The sequence below is a fragment of the Elephas maximus genome, chromosome 2 (assembly GCF_024166365.1).
Source record: "Elephas maximus indicus isolate mEleMax1 chromosome 2, mEleMax1 primary haplotype, whole genome shotgun sequence".
Taxonomy (NCBI): domain Eukaryota; kingdom Metazoa; phylum Chordata; class Mammalia; order Proboscidea; family Elephantidae; genus Elephas; species Elephas maximus.
Genome location: NC_064820.1, coordinates 214,108,172 through 214,129,447, shown reverse-complemented (window position 1 = coordinate 214,129,447; position 21,276 = coordinate 214,108,172). Strand labels below are relative to the sequence as shown.

The 21,276-nt window shown below is 58.1% G+C and overlaps 1 protein-coding gene across 3 annotated transcripts; it reads left to right on the top strand.

Moving 5' to 3' along the window:
• The first annotated feature begins 1,423 nt into the window (after positions 1–1,423).
• On the top strand, positions 1,424–21,253 carry LLGL1 (LLGL scribble cell polarity complex component 1). Of its 3 annotated transcripts, none has more exons than XM_049874730.1 (23): positions 1,424–1,566; positions 5,177–5,274; positions 7,348–7,429; positions 7,516–7,646; positions 8,686–8,844; positions 8,925–9,087; positions 9,177–9,309; positions 9,631–9,685; positions 9,778–9,932; positions 10,008–10,231; positions 10,359–10,426; positions 11,416–11,569; positions 11,640–11,744; positions 12,294–12,586; positions 12,896–13,043; positions 13,318–13,471; positions 17,858–18,153; positions 18,752–19,016; positions 19,159–19,273; positions 19,466–19,581; positions 19,758–19,878; positions 20,027–20,106; positions 20,786–21,253. In XM_049874730.1, exons 1-22 carry the CDS (start codon positions 1,486–1,488, stop codon positions 20,103–20,105), a joined length of 3,195 nt encoding a protein of 1,064 aa, XP_049730687.1. In that variant the 5' UTR covers positions 1,424–1,485; the 3' UTR covers position 20,106; positions 20,786–21,253. The 3 variants fall into 3 exon arrangements, with proteins under 3 accessions (XP_049730687.1, XP_049730689.1, XP_049730686.1); XM_049874732.1 differs by having other exon boundaries at positions 9,174–9,309; positions 19,472–19,581; XM_049874729.1 differs by having other exon boundaries at positions 9,174–9,309; positions 20,786–21,252.
• The last annotated feature ends 23 nt before the right edge of the window (positions 21,254–21,276 follow it).

Genomic DNA, 21,276 nt, shown 5'->3' with positions numbered 1-21,276 from the left:
AAGCAGGCAGGCAACGCGTTATTGACTCATTTTGCAGAAGAGCAACTGGGGCTCAGGCCTTGTCACTCAGTCATTGGAAGGACAGTGCTGGAGGGGCCTGAGCCTCAGTCCAGCCATCTCTGCCCACAGCTTAAAAAAACCCCTTGCCTCTGCCCATCTTCATCTGTAAAACTGGAGTGTGAAATATTGGTGATCCCCTCACAGAACTGTTGAAAGCATGAAATCAATTGAAACTAGGCGAGGGCTTTCAATAGTGCCTGGCACACAGCAGACGCTCATAAGCTTTGCATTCTTATCGTCATCCCTCTTTTCCCCTCCCTGCTCCTCCACCCATCCATCCATCCATCCAGCCCCAGGAAAGGGCTGAACAGAGCTGTGTGGGCGGAGGGGGGTGGGGAAGCCAGGCCCCTGTCTCTGACAGCTGCCTAGGGGTCAGATGTCCGCCCTGTCTCCCTTGACACAGCTGGTGAGGTTGGAGCCTTGCCCACCTGCCCCACCTAAGCTTCTGGGGGCTCTGACCTCACCCAGCCTTGGTTCCAGGGCAGTCTATCTGAAGCCCAGAAGGAAAGACCCAGCTTCCAGGCCACTGTCCAGATGAGAAAAGGAGGACTGAAAAGGCAAGTGGGTACAGGCCAAGGGTCCCTCTCAGAGTAGGGGTGGGGTGCAGCTTTGTTTATACAATGTTCCCTGCAGCCTGGAAGCCCTTCCTCCATCTCTGAAAACCCACTCCAATTTGAGGGCCAAACATCCAAATGTCATGTCCTTCAGAAGAGCCTTCTCCCTCTCTTGGGTCTCTATCCCTCTCTTTGCCTGATAACCACTCCTAAGAATCCCGTGTTACCACACAGAGCCTTTCGGCTTGGGTCCTGAAGGATGCAGAGGAGTTCCTCAGAAGCTGAGGCTTGAGGAGGACTTTCCTGTCTAACCACACGGCCATGTGGGAGCTGTTCTGGCACACTGGCAAACAAAGAAAGTGTCGTCCTGCGAAACTAACTGGTGAAACAAAACTCAGCCAGCATCTGGCCAATGGCCCACAGCGTAGATAGGGAAACTGAGCCTCAGGGGCCAGGGAGTTGCTCCACTCAAAACTCTCCTGGCTTTCGTTACAGGGACGCCCCATCACTTGGATGTGCACTTCGCTCGCTCGCGGGACGGAGAAATACGCCTTCTTCAAGCTCCCAGATACTCCCGCACACTACGTCCACAGCCGCCCACGCGCGCGCCCAGGATCGAGGACTACAAGTCCCGGCAGGCCACGCGCTGCGGCGCATGCTCTGCCGCATCTGTCCGCAAGCCCGGAGAGCTCCATTGTCTTGCCTGCGGGCGGGACGGCGGCAGGCGGGCGCGCCCACTGGTCGGGCGGCGCGTCCGTCGACCGGGCCCGCCCCCTGTAGGCCCCGCCCCCAGGCCCGGGCCGCGCCCCGCCCGCCCTCAGGACCGGCGGGGCCGCGCGGCGCATCCTGCGGGCGGCGGGCCCGGGCCAAGATGATGAAGTTTCGGTTCCGGCGGCAGGGCGCCGACCCGCAGCGCGAGAAGCTCAAGCAGGAGCTCTTCGCCTTTCACAAGGTGCTGGGCCAGGGACGGCGGGGGGCGCGCGGACCAGGGGGCGGGGGAGGGGCGGTGGCGCCCCTGGGCGCGCGCTCGCCCCCACCCCCCGCAGGCTCCGGCTGGGGTCTCCGCCGACTTTGCGGGCCTTCTCCCCGTCCCTGGGCCCGACTCCTGTCGTCAGTCTGCCCGGTGTCGCCGCCACCCGCTGACCAGTTTCCCCCATCCCTTTGCCTCTCGGTTCCTCGCTGTCTGTCTCTGCATCTCGGAGTCTCTGGCTGTCTCTCTCTGCTCCGCGTGACCCTGCCGGGTTTCTGGCACTGACCCTGTCGCTTACTCTCTCCTTATCGCTCCTTCTGCGGGGATCCTCGTCCGCTCCCATCCCGGCCCAGCTCTTGGGGCGGCCAGGGCCCCGAGTTGTGTTGCTTTCGCACCCTGGCGGGGCGGGGAGGACGAGGAGTGGAGGCGGACGTGGGGGTGGGGCTGGGAAATCCCTTCCAGGTTCCTCTCTCCTCTCGCCACTGCCAGCCCCGGGCCTTGCCCTGCGCCGCCGAGAGTCCCAACTGCACTTCAAATCTCGGGGCCTCAGTTTCCCTTGCCGTGAAATGGCTCCTTACCCACCCTGCCGTGGGCTCTGGCTCCCTGCATCACATGGGCCGGTGACCTGACACTTTGAGCCAAGGAGAAGGTGGGGTGGAGGGCTGCTCCTCCTTTCTTTCCTTGGGTGAGTCAGAAGGGGCAATGGGAAAGGGGCTTCGTTCAGCCCATGCCTCACCCTGCACTGGCGTGTAGTAGCATGAGGCCCCCCTCCTGGGTCTGTGAGTTCTGTTCTCAGTTTTATGCCAAATCCCCTCACTGCTCTTAGGGTTATTATCCCCATTTTACAGGTGAGAAGATTGAGGTTCAGAGAGGGATGGTGACTTGCCCAAGGTCACAGAGAAGGCTGAGGCACTTTGTCCTGGAATTTCTTTGTCAGTTGGATTTGATGTTAGTCTTGAGGGGCAGGAATATTCTGAGTGGCCGCTGTGGTCCTGAGCTGGTGCCAGGTGCCCTGGGCTGCCATGAGGAGACCTATGTCCAGGAGGAAGCTCTGGAGTGGCTGGACTTAGAGTGACTGAGGCACTGGGTCCATCTCCCAGAGCAAGCAGAGGTTCCCTCAGACTTGGTGGCTGAGACCTTGCCAGGGACCCTAGTAGGGCCCGGGGAGGAAGGCTGGTGTTTGGGAGGGTTCCCAGATGGCTCCTCTTGTGCTGGGGTGGCTATGAGCCCCATGAGGTGAGAAAAGAATGAGGGGTGGGGGTGGGACAGGCACTGAGCTAAAGTGTCACTTCCTCAGCCAGTGAGGTGGAGTGTGAACAGGGACCTGAAACAGATGGGGAGGCTTGCCTCCTCTGGCTGGCCCTGGGCTTGCAGAAGGTGAGAGCTCTCTGCTGAGGCCCTACTCTGAGTGGGCAGCAGTGCTGGGAGGGAGGTGCTCTTGGGGAAGAGGCTCAGTTATGAAAGGGATAGTAGGTGATCCCTAGGGAGTAGGCCCTGGATCCTAAGTTGGGGAGGTGGGTCAGGGGGAGCATGGACTTTGGTCTCTGGCAGTCTTGGGTTCACATCCCAACCCTGCTTACAAGTTGCCTGTGGGATGTCCACTCTGTCATTTTAACAAATACTGAGACCCTGTTGTGTGTGAGGCCTCTTTCTAGGTTTTAGGGACAGAGGAGTGACCAAAAGGGCTAAATATCTCTGTTCTCAGAAGGCTAATGTTCCAGTGGGAGAGGCAGCAAAAAGCCAAAACAAAAAAGTAAGATAGGCAATAGTTTGACCAGTGGCCAGTGCTGTGGATAAAATTAAAGCAGGGCGAGGGTGTGGAGAGTGTGGACAGGGTGGCTACTCTAGCTGGGGTGGCTTAGGGATGCCTCTAAGGAGTTGATTCTTGAGCTAAGGATTGAGTGGTAGGAAGGAGCCTGTCATGAGGAGCCCTGGGAGAGTGCATTCCAGGCAGCAGGTACCAAGGCCCTGTGGCAGGAGCCTGCCTAGTGAGTTGGAGAGTACAAAGGCTGTGGAGACTTGAATCCAAAGAGCGACAGGACAGTGGGAAGAGATGAGAGCCAGAGGTGATGGGCCAGGTGGTAAGGACTCTGCCTTTGAGTCTGAGTGTGGTAGGTGCCCTGGGTCCTGGCAGAGGAAAGACCAGATCTGACTTTGGTTTTCTCAGGCTCCCTCTGGCTTCTGTGTGGAGAGCAGATTGCGGGGGTGGGGTGGGAGGGATAGGGAGGCCAGCGAGGCGGCTATGGCACTAGTCCTGGCAAGCACTGGTAGGGTTTGGCACGGGGTGGGGACTCTGGGGTGTGAGAAGCTGAGCTGATGGGGTCAGGAGGGGTTGAAGGTGGGGTGTGAGGGAACCAGATACTGGATCACGGCCCTACCCTGCCTATCTCCCTCTTTGTAAGACCTTCAGGGCCTAGCAGGTCATATACTCAGCATCTTCCTGTGTCCTGTGTGCTTGACACTAGGGCTGAACCAGGCACTGGCCACAGTCAGGCCCAGCACGGGCTGGCAGTGCTGGTGGGAAAGGGAAGCCACATCCCCCTCAGTGAACAACTCTGTCCTCTGGTGGCCTCACTGCCCCCGTTGTCCAGATGGGAAAACTAAGACTTAGAGTGTGCTGTGACTTGCCCAGGGCCAGGCCATGGGCACGCCAGCTGCCCAGAGGGCTCCATCTTGGTGTGGACGGGCCGAGGCAGAGTGCCTTAGGAAGTCTGTGTCTTCCTTGGGTAGTGTGGCCCTCAAGTGATGTCAGGACTGGAGGCCACTGTGCGCCATCCCTAGGGAGAGCCTTGGAGCTGGCGGGAGCTCCCAGGCAGGCAGACCGAGGAGGGCACAGGTGAGAGATCTCTGTGCAGGCATGGTGGTGGGAAGGGGCGACACCACTTGGGACTGGCCTTTGCTCTGCGTAGGTGGGTGGTGTCTTTGGAGATGCTCTGCCAACACCCCTGGTGTGCAGCCCCCATCACACCATTTCACCACTGCTTGAGGGTGGGAATCCTGTTGCCCAGTTTCCAGGTGGGAGAACCAAAATCTGGGAGTGGGTGACACCTTCAGGGGTAGGGCTGGAAGGTTCCTCTCTCTGGGCCTCAGTCTCCCTGTCTCTGGGTCTGGGGAGGTGAGGGATGGAGGATGGTAGCCCCAGGGGGCATCAAGAGTCTCTCCCTAGCTGACCCTAGATATTAACCCTTGACCTCTGGCTTCCCTGCAGGGCCTGTGTTTGGGGTCCTCCATGGACTTCTAGGTGGGACCCTGGGCAGCTGACTTCTCTCGGAGCCTCATTCTGTGCCTCCAGGGATGAGTTAATAAGCCCCAGCCCACATGAGGCAGGCTTCCTCTTTGGTGCTGGCCCTAGTGAACTATGTGTCACCAGCACCTTTGCACAGTGGTGTCAGTGACATGGGCATTCAGTGAGGGCCATGGGGAATACCAGTGTGGGGTCGTGGGTAGAGGGCCCCTTCACAGCGAGGATGCCGCCTCGTGATGCAGGGGATGGCGGGAGCCTGATTGCCTTGGGTGGGCCTTAGGGATGGCCGGGGCAGCTGTGCCTGAGTGTGCCCCCTGCCACTCCAACAACCTACCCCCCACCCCGCAGACCGTGGAGCATGGGTTCCCCAACCAGCCCAGCGCCCTGGCCTTCGACCCCGAACTGCGCATCATGGCCATTGGCACCAGGTCTGGGGCTGTCAGGATGTATCCTTTGTGGCCCTGGCCTCTGGAGCAGCTGGCAGTTCCTGGGTCCTGGTCCTCTCCTCGGGGCTGTCTGCTAGGGAGTGAGGAAGGAGGGGCTCTGTCAGGGGCTGCGGTGAGGGCTGGGATGTTGGGCCACAACATGGGTGTCGGTATGGCCTCTGAGCCTGTGAGGGTCCTCACAGAGATGGGGTCCTTTTACCGTGAGCCAGGATGGCGTCCCTGCCCTGTGTCTCTGTGAGGCAGTTACCTAGGTGACTCCGCCATCAACATGTGACTAGGGGGGCCGGGGGCTAGGAGGTGGTACCCACAGGGGGGCAGGGACCTGGAGGTCACACGTGTGCTTTTCCCTGGTGATTGGACACACACGTGTGTGCGTGTGCAGACGTGTTCGGCGCGGGCTGGGGGCAGTGCCAGGCTGGGCATGGAGAGCACAGCACGGCCCCACCTGGGGCCTGGCGGCCGCACAATCAGACCATGTGAGCTGCACAAAGCAGGCATTTTCCCTGCAAGTGGGAGGGGGGGCAGCCGAACGCCTTCTTGCTTGCTGCTGAGAATCCCACCCACTGCTCACTGTGTCGCCCCTCAGGCGGGCCTGGTTGGTGGCTAAGGCTTCTTAAGCAAGGGGCACCCACCCACCCCTCCCAGTTGGCAGAAAAATGAGTCAGTGCCTGGAAAGGGGAGGCCCTGGGGTGCTGGCTGGTTCAGGGTGGGTGTCTGGTCTGTGCCTTGGAGTCTCTTGCCTACTTTAGGGGGTGTGGCAGGTGGGCTGGCCTTCCTCCCCAGTGGCCCCTGAGACACCTGGTAGGCAAAAGGGAGCCCCTGCAGCACCTTGTACCCTGTCAGCCGGCAGTGTCTCCCTGAGGCTCCTGTTCCCGAGCATCATGCCCTGGGGGCTCTCAGAGCTGCCCTCCCGAGTTGTGGGCTTTCTGTAGGTCAGCCCTCTGTTGTCACAAAGAACCTGCCGTGCCTCAGAGAGGCAGGGGGAGCCCTCTCCTTCTCCTCCCTCCTTTCCCACAGCCCCACAGCCTGAGCCCTGGGGTAGGGAAACTGAGGCTGGAGGGGACCAGCCCTGATCACCAGAGCTGCCCCTCCCGCTGCAAGGCTGGCTGCATATCCTTGGAGACCCTGGTCCCCGCCCAGCTGCTCCTGCCCCCTCTTTTGTCCCCTCCTCTGTGTTCCCTGCCAGGCTTCTGCAGGGAATCCCAGCTCAAGCTCTAGGCAACAGCTCCTTTGTTGTTGCCAGGGCAACATCAGGCCTCACTGACCACCCCCCCTCAGCACACCCTCATGGGGCCCCACAAGCCTGCTGGTCCACCAGGTCCACAATCATACCCAGAGTTGCCAGGACTCTGGCACTGACACTGGGGTCCTTGAGCAGGTCACCTAACCTTTCCAAGCTTCTGTGTGCTATTATATCAAATGGACAGGCAAGGGTCCCTCCTCCTTCCTGGTGAAGGCCTTTGGCTACGTGCCCTGGAGGGCGGTTGATTTCCTTGTCCACAGCTGGAGTTTGACCGAAGCTATGGGAAGAGGCAGCCAGGACTCTCTTCCCGTGTCCCCCACCCCATACCCTGTGTCTCCCTGGCCAGGACACATGGCTCTGTGGCCTCTGTTGGTCCTGTCTTGATGAGATGCTTGTGGCCAGACCAGCTAGGCATGGCTCTTGGGTACACATGCACACACATGTATGCGCACAGACACACACAAATGTGAGGGTGAGATAGAGCGGGCCCCCAGCTACGTATCAGGCCCAGGTTAAGTGTTTCAGGCGTGTTTTTATCCTCACTTCCTCTACACAACAGCCCGGAGAAGTAGGAGTCATTGGCCCATTTTACAGATGAGGAAGCGAAGGTCAACACAGCAGTGCTGGCTTGCAGGAGCTGGTGGAACCTGCACCCTGAACCCTGGGCTAGGGGGTGCCTGAGGGTGGACCTTTGAGGATTCTTGGCTAGGCAGGGCCAGGGCAGGGTCCATCAGAATAGTCCTGGGGAAGAAAGAGGCTTGGGGGTGTCTCCATGCCTTAGTTTACCTGCCAGTGCCTGCTTGCTTCTGCCCTTGACCAGTCACCATCAGCTATGGTGCTCCCGGTGTGGAGTTCACAGGTCTGCACCATGATGCAGCCACTGTCACCCAGATGCATTTCCTGCCTGGCCAGGTGAGCCTCTACCCCCAACCCCTCCCCGAGGCCCCTTTGCCCTCCCCCCTAGGCCAGCCCTGGTCTGGCTCTCTGCTTGTCACCAGGGTCGCCTCTTGACCCTGCTGGACGACAACAGCCTGCATCTCTGGGAGATCGTCCCTCACAATGGCTGTGCCCACCTGGAGGAAACACTCAGCTTCCAGCCACCAAGCCGCCCCGGTTTTGATGGCACCAGGTACTGGAGGCCCCGGCCAGGCACCAAGCCACCAGCACTGGGGGGTTTCAGCCATGAGCCTCCTACGCAGGATGTGGCATCCTTAAAGTTGCCAGGAGGGCTGGGGTTCAGGTGTGGGCTATGTGGACCCAGGCCTGGGTCATCCCAAGCAGAGCATGTGGACTTGGTATGACTGGCCTGTTTACTGACGTGTTATGCGGAATATCAGAGGTGCTAGTGGGAGATCCCAGCTTAGTCCAAGGTGAGCAAATAGGTGTCTGCAACAGGACTTGTTGGTGCCTTTGATGGGCTGTGAGCAGTGGGAGCACAGGACCGGGGAGCCCAGGTGCCCCAAACTCAGCTGATTGTGGCTGCTGCCCGGTGCTGTGGTCCCTGGGATGGTGGGGTGCCTGGGAACTTGTGAACAGGCTGGAGCAGGGCCCTGTGGACCTGACATCAGTGAGGGCCCTCCAGCTCCTTCCGTTTGGGTGGAGGAATGGGCCCTCATGTGTAGGTTTGGGGCACGGGAGTCCTGCTGGCTATTAAGTGGTGCTGGCAGGATGCCCCCCGGGGGCAGTGGATTGGGGACTGGGCCCCTGGGGAGAGTGTAAGTGGCTGGAGCACAGCAGTGTCTCTCCCTTCCTGACCCTGCCGGCCTCCATACCACCCAGCTGGGCTCCTAGGAGAGGCTCGTCCTGCTCCTGTCCACAGGCCATGCCGGGGCCTCCCCGTGAAGTCAGGGATGTCCAGAGGGCTGGTGGTGGAGATTCCGTGCTGTCCTGGAGCTCCCGTCTGCTCCTGGTGGGTGGAAGGAGCTGAGGAGCCGCCTGTCTCTCAGACGCGGGGAACCCGTTTTCTTCCTCTCCCCACGTCCTACTGAGTGATTGAACAGGCTAATTATGATGCGTGGAGCTGCCACCGTTGCCTCCCCGCACGCCGGCCCATTCCATAAATAGGTGCCAGCGTGCAGAGGGACCAGCAGTGAGCTCAGTTGCAACCCAGCCCCTCGGCACATTCCCGGCAAGTGGGGCTTGCACCCTCACCCCTCCCCTCTGCACAGCACCCTGCCCAGCCTCTCCCGTGTCACTGTGGTCCTGCTGGTGGATGCCGGCGACAGGGCAGTCCTTGGCACTGAGGGTGGCAGCGTCGTCTTCTTGAACGTGGACACATTGACACTGCTTGAGGGGCAGACCCTTGCCCCTGACGAGGTTCTGCGAAGGTGAGAGGTAGTGGTGCCTGACCCTGGTGGCCTTGCAGTTGGGAAGCTGTCATCTGGCCTCACTGAGTTCCCGCTTGCAGCCTGCCGGATGACTGCCGATGTGGGAAGGCTCTGGGCCCTGTGGAGTCTCTCCAGGGGCACCTGCAGGACCCCAACAAGATCCTCATAGGCTACAGCCGGGGCCTGTTGGTCATCTGGAGCCAGACTGCACGCTGCGTGGAGCGCGTCTTCTTGGGCAACCAGGTAGATGGTGGGCTGCGCTTGTTCTGCCCCGTGCTTCTGCAGCCTGGGCCCTGCTTAGCCCCCACCCCCACTTGCCCCCTCCATAGCAGCTGGAGAGCCTGTGCTGGGAGCGAAGCGGCAGCACCGTTGTCAGCTCCCACAGCGATGGCAGCTACGCCGTCTGGCCTGCAGACTCGGGCAGCGCCCTGGTGCTGCAGCCCACAGCAGCCACCACGCCCTATGGTGAGTGCCCAGGGCCCCCTGGAGTGGGAGCAGAGGGTGACAGGGGGCTGACACAGCACCCCAAGTCAGGCATTCGGGCTGCCTGGCCTCGGTAGGGGGACAATCAGGAGGACTTCTGGAAGGCGCAGTGCCAACTCCCCAGAGGTGAGACTCTCCCAGGGCACATGGTTGGGGTAAGGGTCTTCCCTTGGGGGCTGGGAGGGAGGCACATCTGTGACGTGGGGGGCGATCGCTGCGGTGTTTGGCGTGGCTGAGACACAGTGGGCTGAGAGCAGCAGTGAGAGGTGGGCAGGTTAGCCTGATGCTCTGTCCTACCTCCAGGTCCCTTCCCCTGCAAAGCCATCAACAAGATTCTGTGGCGAAGCTGTGAATCAGGGTAGGTGGAGAGAGTGGGTTTGGGTGGGCCCCTGGGGTTGGGCAGCGTGTGCCCAGGCAGCTTGGGGCTCATGGGCCCCCCACCCTGTGCAGGGGTCACTTTATCATCTTCAGTGGTGGCATGCCCCGCGCCAGCTATGGGGACCGCCACTGTGTGAGCGTACTTCGAGCTGAGACCCTGGTGACCTTGGACTTCACCTCCCGCGTCATCGACTTCTTCACGGTGCACAGCACGCGGCCCGAGGATGGTGTGTGCCCCTCACCCCTCCCCGCCACATGCTCTGTACTCCTGTGGCCGACTCACCCCACCTCCTGCCCCACAGAATTTGATGACCCCCAGGCTCTGGCTGTGCTGCTTGAAGAGGAGCTGGTGGTACTGGACCTGCAAACACCCGGCTGGCCGGCCGTACCTGCCCCATACCTCGCCCCTCTGCACTCATCCGCCATCACCTGCTCGGCCCACGTTGCCAACGTCCCTGCCAAGCTGTGGGCCCGCCTCGTGAGCTTGGGGGAGCAGCAGAGCCCGCAGCCTACCTCCAGTGCCTCGGTGTGTGTCCCGGGAGCCCTGCGGGCTGGGGTCTGGTGGGAGTGAGGGTGGCACTGGGTGGTGGGTGTATGTAGGGAGAAAACGTTTGTCCTTGCCTTGTGATCACATCTCTGCCTCCCTCTCCCAGAGCTGGCCCATTACTGGGGGCCGGAACCTGGCCCAGGAGCCATCACAGCGGGGGCTGCTGCTGACCGGGTAGGACAGACTGCATGCCTGTGGCTAGGTACGGCTGTGATGTGTTAGTGTGTGTGTGAATGAGACCCACTCCTGCCAGGCTTGGTGTAGCCTGCATCTCTGACATGCGGGTAACTCAGCCCAGCCCGATGGGACTGAACCACCCCCCAACCCGCCACTCGGGGTGGATTGGGATAAAGCCTCCCTGGACCCTAATTCAGGGCCCGCCCCACTCTACCTTTTGGCCTGGAACTGAGCTCTGGCAAACCCCAGGGCTCCACCTACCTTGCCTGTCTGGGATGGGAAAATCTGGGCTGGCCCACACTGAGCTTTCCGCGGCAGGTGCGGGAGGGCCCGGCGGGCGCTGACGTGCCCGGTGACTCAGGCCCCGATTTCCTGCCCTGCCCCTGCCGTCAGCCTATGCTGGGACCCTCTAGCCTCTGGGCTGCAGTGTTCCCTCCCCAGCACAGGAACATGCCATGGCTCTCAGGGCTGCAGGAGTGTAGTGTCCCAGCCAACCCTACAGATTCAGCCCCTTCTGCCCTAGCCCTGCCCCCACCACTGCATAGGGATCCCCTCCTTGGACTCTGCAGCTGTCCTGAGGTTATGTCCTGGAGTTGTCTAGTCCTCTTCCACTCGTCACCCCTCCTTCACCATCTGCTGCTGTGCCCACAGTCCCACCCTGTACCCTGGTGCCCTTCCTCTGGCACGCCTGCCCTCTGTTCTATGACTGACTGACTAATCACTCACCCCAGGGAGGGCAGCCCCATAAAGCTCCGTTCTCCTCTGCCTCTTTGCCATCTCCAGTCCAGTGAGTGCTTGCTATCCCCACCTTCCCACCTGCTGGAAGGACTCAGGTTCAAGGCCTGGCATACAGTAGGTGCTCAGTGTCTATATGCAGTAGGGCGAGTCAGTCTGCATGTGTGTGCAGATGCTTGGTGAGTGCTTCCGGGGTGAATGAATGGAGATGAGCCGACCTCGTGCAGCCCTGACGCCCCCTCCCCTCACAGCCACGAGGATGGCACTGTGCGCTTTTGGGACGCCTCGGGCGTGGCACTGCGGCCTCTCTACAAGCTGAGCACAGCTGGCCTGTTCCAGACGGACTTTGAGCACACTGACAGCCTGGTCCAGGCTGCCGAGGACGACTGGCCACCCTTTCGCAAGGTTTGCCCCCACCCCACCACCCTACAGAGCCATCTTGGTCTGCCTTCGTCCTCACTCCCTCCTCCTTCAGGTGGGCTGCTTTGACCCCTACAGCGACGACCCCCGGCTCGGTGTGCAGAAGGTGGCACTTTGCAAGTACACAGCCCAGATGGTGGTGGCCGGGACTGCGGGCCAGGTGGGGCTGAGCGGGTGTCCCCAGAGTTGGGGGTCTCAGGGAAGGCTTCCTGGAGGAGGCGGCCTGGATCAGTGCATCTGGTGGAGTTCTAGATGGGGTGAGGACAGACAGTGGGACAGGCAGCTGGGCCCCTGAGGACTGGGCTCTGGCTGTGGGAGCCATGTCAAGCTGGTCAGGGGTGGGAATGCAGGTGTTAGAGGATCCTCACTCTGTGGCCACATCAAATTCAGCATCAGCGCACAACCTGGGTGGTGGGTCCTGGTCATGGCTGCCTTGGTGCTCCGCAGTGCGCACAGGTGCTCAGCGCCTGCTTATTACTGAATATGAGATAGTGGCCAGGCGGGGGCAGGGTCTACCAGGTCTTGGTATTGCTGTGTTCTTTGGTGCTCACCGTGGGCCCTCTTATACAGTAGATGTGCAGTAAGTGCTCACACAGCAGGTGAACTAAAGGCAATCCTGGGGCCGACCTGGTAGTGGTTGGGGCTCAGGTGGGGCTCTTTGATGGCCCCTCCTCTGTCCTGACCCATCTCCCTGCCCACCATGGCCCAGGTGCTGGTGCTGGAGCTGAGTGATGTGCCGACTGAGCAGGCAGTCAGTGTGGCCAGCATGGACCTCCTCCAGGACCGCGAGGGCTTCACATGGAAAGGCCACGACCGGCTGAGCCCCAGCACGGGGCCACTGCCCTGGCCCGCTGGCTTCCAGCCCCGAGTGCTGGTGCAGTGCCTGCCGCCTGCTGCCGTCACAGCTGTCACGCTGCACACTGAGTGGGGCCTCGTGGCCTTTGGCACTAGTCATGGCTTTGGTCTCTTTGACTACCAGCGCAAGAGCCCTGTGCTGGCCAGGTGCGGCGATGGGGCCACTGGGGCAGGGGATGCCTGGGGCCCAAAGAGGGAGTAGGGTCTGAGCCTCCATCCTGCCCCAGGCTCCTGTGGGTCCTCGGGTAACCCCCATGCCTTTCTGGGCCTCACTCTCACACCTAAAACACCTGTCATCCTATAAAGAATACAAAGAAGCATTTTAAAGGCAGCGCTAATAGTAGAATGTTGGGCACCACCAGCTCCTGAGTGAGCAAGGAGGTGTTGGAGGGGCTTGTTTCTGTAGCTAGTCAGCAGCCACAATGGCTGCTCCTGACCAGCTCCTGCCCGCCCCAGGTGCACCCTTCACCCCAACGACTCTCTGGCTATGGAGGGGCCGCTCTCACGGGTGAAGTCACTCAAGAAGTCGCTGCGTCAGTCTTTTCGGCGCATTCGCAAGAGCCGGGTGTCTGGCAAGAAGCGGGCTGTCAACGCCAGCAGCAAGGTGAGCGGCACTGGCAGGTGGAGGCCATCCTGTGGGGCTTCTCGAATGATGTGTCTCCAGCGAGGTGCTGCTGCCTCTTGGTTGAGCCCCGGCTTGGAACGAGGTCTTTGCTATGGTTTGTCACCCAGCAGCCTGGGCCCTTGGCTATGAGAAGGGTGCTTAGGAGGGCAATGAAATTGACTATAGTGGGTGCCAGGCGCCAGCTGTGGTAGGCCAGGTGGGTGGCAGGAAGGTGGTGTCCAGGCTCTGGTTCCTCACTACCCACCTCGCCCAGTTGCAGGAGGCCAACGCGCAGCTGGCGGAGCAGGCCTGCCCCCACGATGTGGAGGTGACACCAGTGCAGCGCCGCATCGAGCCCCGCTCAGCTGACGACTCCCTCTCCGGTGTGGTGCGCTGCCTCTACTTCGCTGACACATTCCTTCGTGATGGTGAGGCCAGGGAAGGGGCTGTTTGGGGCAAGGTTGGCCCCAGGACATTAGAAACCGTCCTGAGCCCATTTCCGATGGTGAAGGGTTGGTGAGTGACCCAGGAGGGCCTCCCCAAGACCTGCAAGCAGGGCCATAGCCAGTGCAAAGGCCCTGAGGTGGGTGTGGTATGGGAAGTAGCCCAATGGGTCAGGGAGGCAGTGGTGCTGCCTGCCAGAATGAGGACGCTGACGCTGAGCAGCTTGGGAGCTATGGGAGGGTCTTGGCAGGGAAGCTCTGTAGGTGGGTTTATTGGTTGATTGATAGATTGATTGTAACTTGTTATAATGGAGAACTTCAGATATGCACAAAAATAGATGGGTACGGTCACCCTCACTGGTGCCAGCAGCTTTCTGCTGTGGCTGTGTCTGCCCCTGCCCTTGCTTCTTGTCGTGTCCTGCTGGAGTGTCTTCAGTTGAAGCCCACACAGTATTGCCCCTTTGACCACCTGTGTCTCCAGCAGCAGTGTGGCTGGCCCTTTGTGCCAGGGCTGCCCTGTACAACTGATAGCCCCCTCCTCGGGCTGCAAGCAGGCCTTCTGCTTCTCTCAAAAACATCTTGTGATTGGTGCTTGGCTTGGTGTCTGATTTAGGCCTGCATGGTGCATGTGTGTGGTGTGTCTTGCTCTCTTTGAGTTGAGAGGGAGCTCCTTTTTTAAAAAATTTTTATTGTGCTCTAAGTGTACAGATCAAGTCAGTCTCTTATACGAAACCTTATATATACTTCGCTATACACTCTTAGTTGTTCTCCCCCTAATGAGAAAGCACACTCTTCTCCACCCTGTATTTCCGTGTCCATTCAGTGAGCTTCTGTGCCCCTCGGCCTTCACATCTCTCCTCCAGACAGGAGCTGCACACACAGTCTCAGGTGTCTACTTGATCCAAGAAGCTCACTCCTCACCAATATCATTTTCTGTCTTATAGTTCAGTCCAATCCCTGTCTGAAGAGCTGGCTCTAGGAATGGTTCCTGTCTTGGGCTAACAGAAGGTCTGGGGACCATGACCTCCGGGGTCCTTCTAGTCTCAGACAATTAAGTCTGGTCTTTTTACGAGAATTTGATGTCTGCATCCCGCTGCTCTCCCGCACATTCAGGGATTCTTTGTTATGTTCCCTGTTGTGGTAGTCCTTGGTTATAGCCGGGCACCATCTAGTTCTTCTGGTCTCAGGCTGATGACGTAGTCTCTGATTTATGTGGCCCATTCTGACGCTTGGGCTCACACTTGTGTCTTTGGTGTTCTTCATTCTCCTTTGCTGCATTTGAGTTGAGACCAAATGATGCATCTTAGATGGCTGCTTGCTAGCGTTTAAGGCCCCAGATGCCACTCTCCAAAATAGGATGCAGAATGTTTTCTTAATAGATTTTATTATGCCATTTGACCTGGATGTCTCTTGAAACCATGGTCCCCAATCCCCCCCCCCCCGCCGCCCCGCCCCACTGCGCTGGCCTTCGAAGCATTTGGTTTATTCAGGAAACTTCTTTGCTTTTGGTTTAGTCCAGTTGTGCTGACCTCTCCTGTATTGTGTGTTGCCCTTCGTTCATCTAAATTAGTTTTTGTCTACTATCTCATTAGTGAATCTCTCTCTCCCTCCCTCCCTCCCCCCTCATAACCATCAAAGAATGTTTTCTTCTCTGTTTAAACTATTTTGAGTTCTTATAATAGTGATCTCATACAATGTTTGTCCTTTTGGAACAGACTAATTTCACTCAGCATAATGCCTTCCAGATTCCACTATGTTATGAAATGTTTCACAGATTCATCATTGTTCTTTATTGATGTGTAGTATTCCATTGTGTGAATATACCATAATTTATTTATCCATGCATCCATTGATGAGCACCTTGATTGCTTCCATCTATTTGCTATTGTAAACAGTGCTGTGCAGTGAACATGGGTGTGCATGTATCTGTTCTTGTGACAGCTCTTAACTTCTCTAGGATATATTCCAAGGAGTGGGATTGCTGGATCGTATGGTAGTTCTATTTCTAGCTTTTTAAGGAAGCGCCAAATCGATTTCCAAAGTGGTTGTACCATTTGACATTCCCACCAGCAGTATAGAAGTGTTCCAGTCTCTCCACAGCCTCTCCAACATTTGTTGTTTTGTGTTTTTTGGATTAATGCCAGCCTTGTTGGAGTGAGATGAAATCTCACTGCAGTTTTGATTTGCATTTCTCTAATGGCTAATGATCGTGAGCATTTCCTCATGTATCTGTTAGGTACCTGAATGTATTCTTTAGTGAAGTGCCTGTTCATATCCTTTGCCCATTTTTTAATTGGGTTATCTGTCGTTTTGTTAAGTTTTTGCAGTAACATGTAGATTTTAGAGATCAGCTGCTGATCAGAAGTGTCATAGCTAAAAACTTTTTCCCAATTTGTCGGTAATCTTTTTACTCTTTTGGTGAAGTCTTTGGATGAGCATAGGTGTTTTTTATCTGATTTCTCTTCTGGTGTTTGTACAATTCTAGTAACATTTTGTACACTGTTTATGCCATGTATTAGGGTTCCTAGCATTGTCCATATTTTTTCTTCCATGATTTTTATCATTTTAGATTTTATATTTGGGTCTTTGATCCATTTTGAGTTCATTTTTGTGCATGGTGTGAGGTATGGGTCTTGTTTCATTTTTTTGCAGATGGATATCCAGTTATGCCAGCAGCATTTGTTAAAGAGACTGTCTTTTTCTCGTTTAACTGACATTGGGCCTTTGTCAAATATCAGCTGCTCATATGTGGATGAATTTATGTCTGGACTCTGAATTCTGCTCCCTTGGTCTGTGTATCTGTTGTTGTACCAGGCTGTTTTGACTACTGTGGCGGTATAATAGGTTCTAAAATCAGGTAGTGTGAGGCCTCCGACTTTGTTCTTCTTTTTCAGTAATGCTTTATTTATCCGGGACCTCTTTCCCTTCCATGTGAAGTTGGTGATTTGTTTCTCCATCTCATTAAAAAATGTCACTGGTATTTGGATCAGGATTGCATTGTATCTATAGATGGCTTTGGGCAGAATAGAGAGGGAGCTCCTTTTTTAGTGTAATTTGTTGAAGTTTGTCCTATAGTTCCCCATGTCTGGATATGGCTGCTGCAGCCCTGGGTGGTCTCTAACTGCCCACAGCCCCTGACCAAGCCAGTTAGGCGCAGGCTTACAGGGCTGGCCTTGCTCCCGGCACTGGAGTCTCTGTGGTGCTTGGAATTGCTCAGGGGCTTTCTCCTCCAGGATTTGGGTCCCGCTGATGACGGTTGTTAGATCCATCTGTGCACCCAGGACTGACCTTGCCCTGCCTTTGTGGGCTCTGCCTGTGCCCCAGGACCTGTCCTCCTCAGTGGGGCCTCTTAGAGGCTCAGCCACACAGGGGGGCAGGACAGCACCCATGCTCGTGCTCCAGGGTGCTGGGGGAGTACACAGCAGGGTGCTGGGGGGGGGCATGCAGTGGACCTACGGGGTAAGCTCTTTGTATTATTCTTCTTGGTGATACTGAAGCGTCCTATGGGGCCCTAACTGGACCCCTAGGCCAGTTTCAGCCACTGTCACAAATGTGTTCCTGGCAGCACGTGGCTCAGGCTTCCTTCCTCTTCTTTGCCTTGGGCCTGAGGGCTTCCTTGTTTAAACAGCCGGCTCCCTCCAGCTGTTGTGTGGGGAGCAGACCACAGAGGGGGTTAGAGCGCAGCAGGAGCTGGGCTGGGGCCACGGACTTGTGGAGGCAGAGATGCCACAGGCAGGCTAGGCAGATCTGTGCAGGAGAGGGGCTCGGATTGTCTCCACTGAGGTAGTGCTGTAGGACTAAACGATGGGGCGTGGGTGAACGGGGTTGAGGGATATCTAGGTCTAGGGCCTGAGCAGCTCCATGTACTGTGTTGGTGTGGCTGAGGGTGGGAGGGCCTCGTCCATTTTGGATAGGTGAAATTTAAGGTGCCTCTTGGGTGTCCCTGGAGTTCTGTGGTTAAGAGCTATGGTTGCTCACCAAAAGGTTGGCAGTTCGAATCCTCTGCTCCTTGGAAATCCTATGGGGCAGTTCTACTTTGTTTTATAGGGTCACTATGAGTCAGAACCAACTCGACAGCAATGGGTTTGGTTGTTTTTTTTGTTTGATGTCCCTGGGAAGTGTCCTGGTGGTCCTTGTAGAAGGGCTGGGTCAGAGGCTCGGACTTGGGTGGGTGTAGAGAAAGATGGTATCTGAGCCCCAAGGATCAAGGCTCCTCGGGGATAGAGACAGGATTGAGGCTGTCCTGAGTCTGGGCCTCAAGTTAGGAAAGGGTGATAGGGAGGGGGCGCCCAAGAGGAGTGGGGGTGTCTTGGGTGCACAGGGAGGCAGGGCCCTGGCTTCTGCAGCCCCTCATGATCCCCATCCCCACAGCTGTCCACCACGGCCCCACCCTGTGGGCTGGCACCAACTCAGGCTCCGTGTTTGCCTACGCGCTGGAGGTGCCAGTGGTGACGACAGGCAGCGAGAAGCGGCCGGAGCGGGCAGTAGAGGCTGTGCTCGGCAAGGAGGTGCAGCTGATGCACCGAGCGCCTGTGGTGGCCATTGCTGTGCTGGATGGGCGTGGCCGCCCACTGCCTGAGCCTTATGAGGCCTCCCGGGACCTGGCACAGGCCCCCGACATGCAGGGCGGCCATGCTGTGCTTATAGCATCTGAGGAGCAGTTCAAGGTGGGCTGCCAAGACCCTTGCCTCACAGACCCACTGGGCCCCTCAAGACCCCTCTTTGCCTATATGCCACCTCCCCACTGAGCTGTCCCACCACAATCCCATCTCATTGACCAGAGACCCCTCCCCCCTGCAGAGTTCCCCTAAGACCCTCTTACCTCACTGAGTCCCTTTTGAGACTTCTGGACCTACCAAGACCCCGAGACCACCCCTGGGGACTGTGTCTTGCAGGGACTTATGGTTGGGTAGGAGTACAGGCATATGACTGTTATCATACCCTGTGTGGTTGATTTTGCCATAGGAGAGTCCTGGAAGTTTCCAGGAAGCAGCATTTAGCCTGTTAGGTCTGGGGAGTGAGAAGTGGGAATGGGAGGGTGCAGTGGATACTGTGAGATACAGTAGGCGGAGTGGGTGGCATAGAGTGGAGGGGGTGATGCGGCTGTAAGTTAGAAGGTCCTGAGCAGGTGTGCAGGTTGGGGTGGAGGCCTGAGTGGCAGGTTGTGGCAATAGCCATTAGAGTGGCTCCTGGCCAGAGGTGTTGGGGAGGGCCTTGGGGGAGCGTGGCAAGGCCAGGCTCTGCTTATTGGCTGCCTGCCACCAGGTGTTCACACTGCCCAAGGTGAGTGCCAAGACCAAGTTCAAGCTGACAGCCCACGAGGGCTGCCGCGTGCGCAAGGTGGCACTGGCCACGTTTGCCAGTGTGGTCTGCGAGGACTATACTGAGACCTGCCTGGCCTGCCTCACCAACTTGGGTGATGTCCACGTCTTCTCGGTGCCTGGCCTGCGGCCCCAGGTGCACTATTCCTGCATCCGGAAGGAGGACATCAGCGGCATCGCCTCCTGTGTCTTCACGCGCCACGGCCAGGGTGAGGCAGCAGGCTGGGTGGTTTGCAGGAGGCAGTCAGGTGGGCCCAGCTGGCATGTGTGGGGGCTGGGAAGCCAGCCAGGGTTCTGTCAGCATGTGTCCCCTCACTTCGCTCCTCAGTCCCTCTCTTCTGTTCCACCCAGGTTTCTACCTGATTTCCCCGTCTGAGTTTGAACGCTTTTCCCTCAGTGCTCGGAACATCACAGAGCCGCTGTGCTCCCTGGACATTCGCTGGCCCCGCAGCACTACCTGTGACAGGTGCACGGGGGCTGGGGAAGAGGAGGCATGTGGCCACGCCGGGTCTCATCCCCACTTCCACTTACTGCATGGAGGAGTGGGCCTCCCTGGCATAACTCTATCCTGTTACGCCAGGGCTTGGCAGTGGGAGGGCAGGGGTCCAGCCCAGAGCACCTGCCTGTGGCCCTCCCCATCACTGCCCCCTCTCTGCAGCTACAGGCTCCAAGAGTCACCCAAGCTGAGCCAGGCCAACGGGACCCCAGGCATCATCCTGGCCCCACGGAGCTGTGACAGGAGCCCCAGCCCTGCCCGAAGCAAGGGAGCCGGGGGTATGAGAGAGGAGTGCAGCAAGGTGTGGGGAGGGGTGGTATTGTGGGCAAGGTGCCCTGCCCCATGTGCTCTGACCACGCCATGGGCCACTGCAGGCTGCATCTGGGTCCTCCAGGTGTGACGAGTGCTTTGGGGTTATGGCAGGGCCTGAGCCTTCCATCTCCCCTACCTGCAGACACTCTGGAGCCATCTGAGGCCACACTTTCGCCCATGTCTGTGGACTCAGCCACCAGTGCCGACACCACGCTGGACACCACAGGGGATGTTACTATGGAGGACGTGAAGGATTTCTTGAGGTAAGGCGGGCAGGTGGGTCTCAGTGCAGTCGGGGGTGGAGGGGTGTTTGGACTCTAGGCTCCCCCACCCCCATCTGTGTCCTGCTGCACATAGAGGCCAAGGAGGGGCCACACCCCAGGGCCTGCTCACTACCCGTCCCTCCTCCAGCTCTTCAGAGGAACCACAGAAGAATCTGAGGAACGTGGCGCAAGATGAGGCCCGTGCCTGCACCATTCTGATCAAATGAGGTGCTGTGGGTATGGGGCCAGGGATCTGTCTCACCACTCAATAGCCTCGCCCCCTTGGGCCTCAGCATCCGGGCCCCACAGGCCCTCCCTGCCCTGCCATCCCAACTCTAGTCTTGCACCTGAAACCCTGGCAGGGTCCTGTGGTTGGTGCTTCCCTGGCGTTTGGCTGCCTTCTCTAGGGTCTCCTGGGGAAGGCTACAGGGGCATGACTGACTGTCATAGTCAGGGCCAGCCTTGCAGCCTGGATATCATGGATCACGTTTGGAACATGAAACTATTTAAAGGCAGTGCCAGCGTGGGGCACGGGCTGGCTTGCCCAGCTCACTTCACACGAGGTCACCGAGGTATATCAGGTCAGACCCTACTGGGCAAGGCCAGCAGGCTGAATCCATCTGGAAGCTGATGGGTCCCCACCCAGATCTGTGGCCAGTCTTGGGCCTGCAGGTCTGCCCAACCTCATCTATTTCAGTCCCCAACTACACCCTGCACTAGGGTAGGTACCCTAGCTCTTCATCTGGGGATGGGGCCAAAGGTGGTCCAGCACTTGGGTATGGGCCTTGCATCCTCCAAGCCCACTTCATCAGGCTCTGTCACTGTTGTAACCCCCCGCAGGCTGAGCAGGAGCACCTGTGTGGCCTGGCCCTACATTTTGCTGATTCTTCTTCTCCCCCTTTCCTAGGAAGCCAGAGCTCTCCTGACCACTGCTGTCCTGCTCGGAGCTGGGGCCCTGGACCCCTGGCTTCTGCCTGCCCCTTAACATAGACCGACACCTGCTAACTTGCGGGCTCCTGCGGGGACCTGCTGTCCTGCCTTCCCCAGGCCCAGAGCAGCCCAGCCTTAGGTGTGGGCAGATGCAGGCTAGCCCCTCTGACAAGTAGTTGGTCACCCTGGAGGCCAGGTGCTCCACATGCCGTCCCCCTCCTCCCCTCACAGAGTATTTTTCTAACGCCTGAGCTGGGCAGTCATTTCTAAAACTATTTTGGTACTTGATCCAGGACCACCACCCCTGGCACATGTCCCCCCGACACATGAGTGCACATATGCACTGGGGTCCAGTTGGGGGCGTGTGGGGGGTCAGAATGGGTTTCCCTGTAGATTGTACCTTGGGCTTTTTTTCTGTCATTTTGTTAAAATTAGTGCCGTCTTAATATTAAAAATACTGATTTTTAA

Excerpts from the sequence above, each read along its gene's own strand:
- LLGL1 (XM_049874729.1), top strand. The coding sequence starts at position 1,486 with ATGATGAAGTTTCGGTTCCGGCGGCAGGGCGCCGACCCGCAGCGCGAG. Across the intron at positions 1,567-5,176 it reads AGCTCTTCGCCTTTCACAAG|ACCGTGGAGCATGGGTTCCC; the intron begins GTGCTGGGCCAG and ends CCCACCCCGCAG. Across the intron at positions 13,044-13,317 it reads CTGTCAACGCCAGCAGCAAG|TTGCAGGAGGCCAACGCGCA; the intron begins GTGAGCGGCACT and ends CACCTCGCCCAG.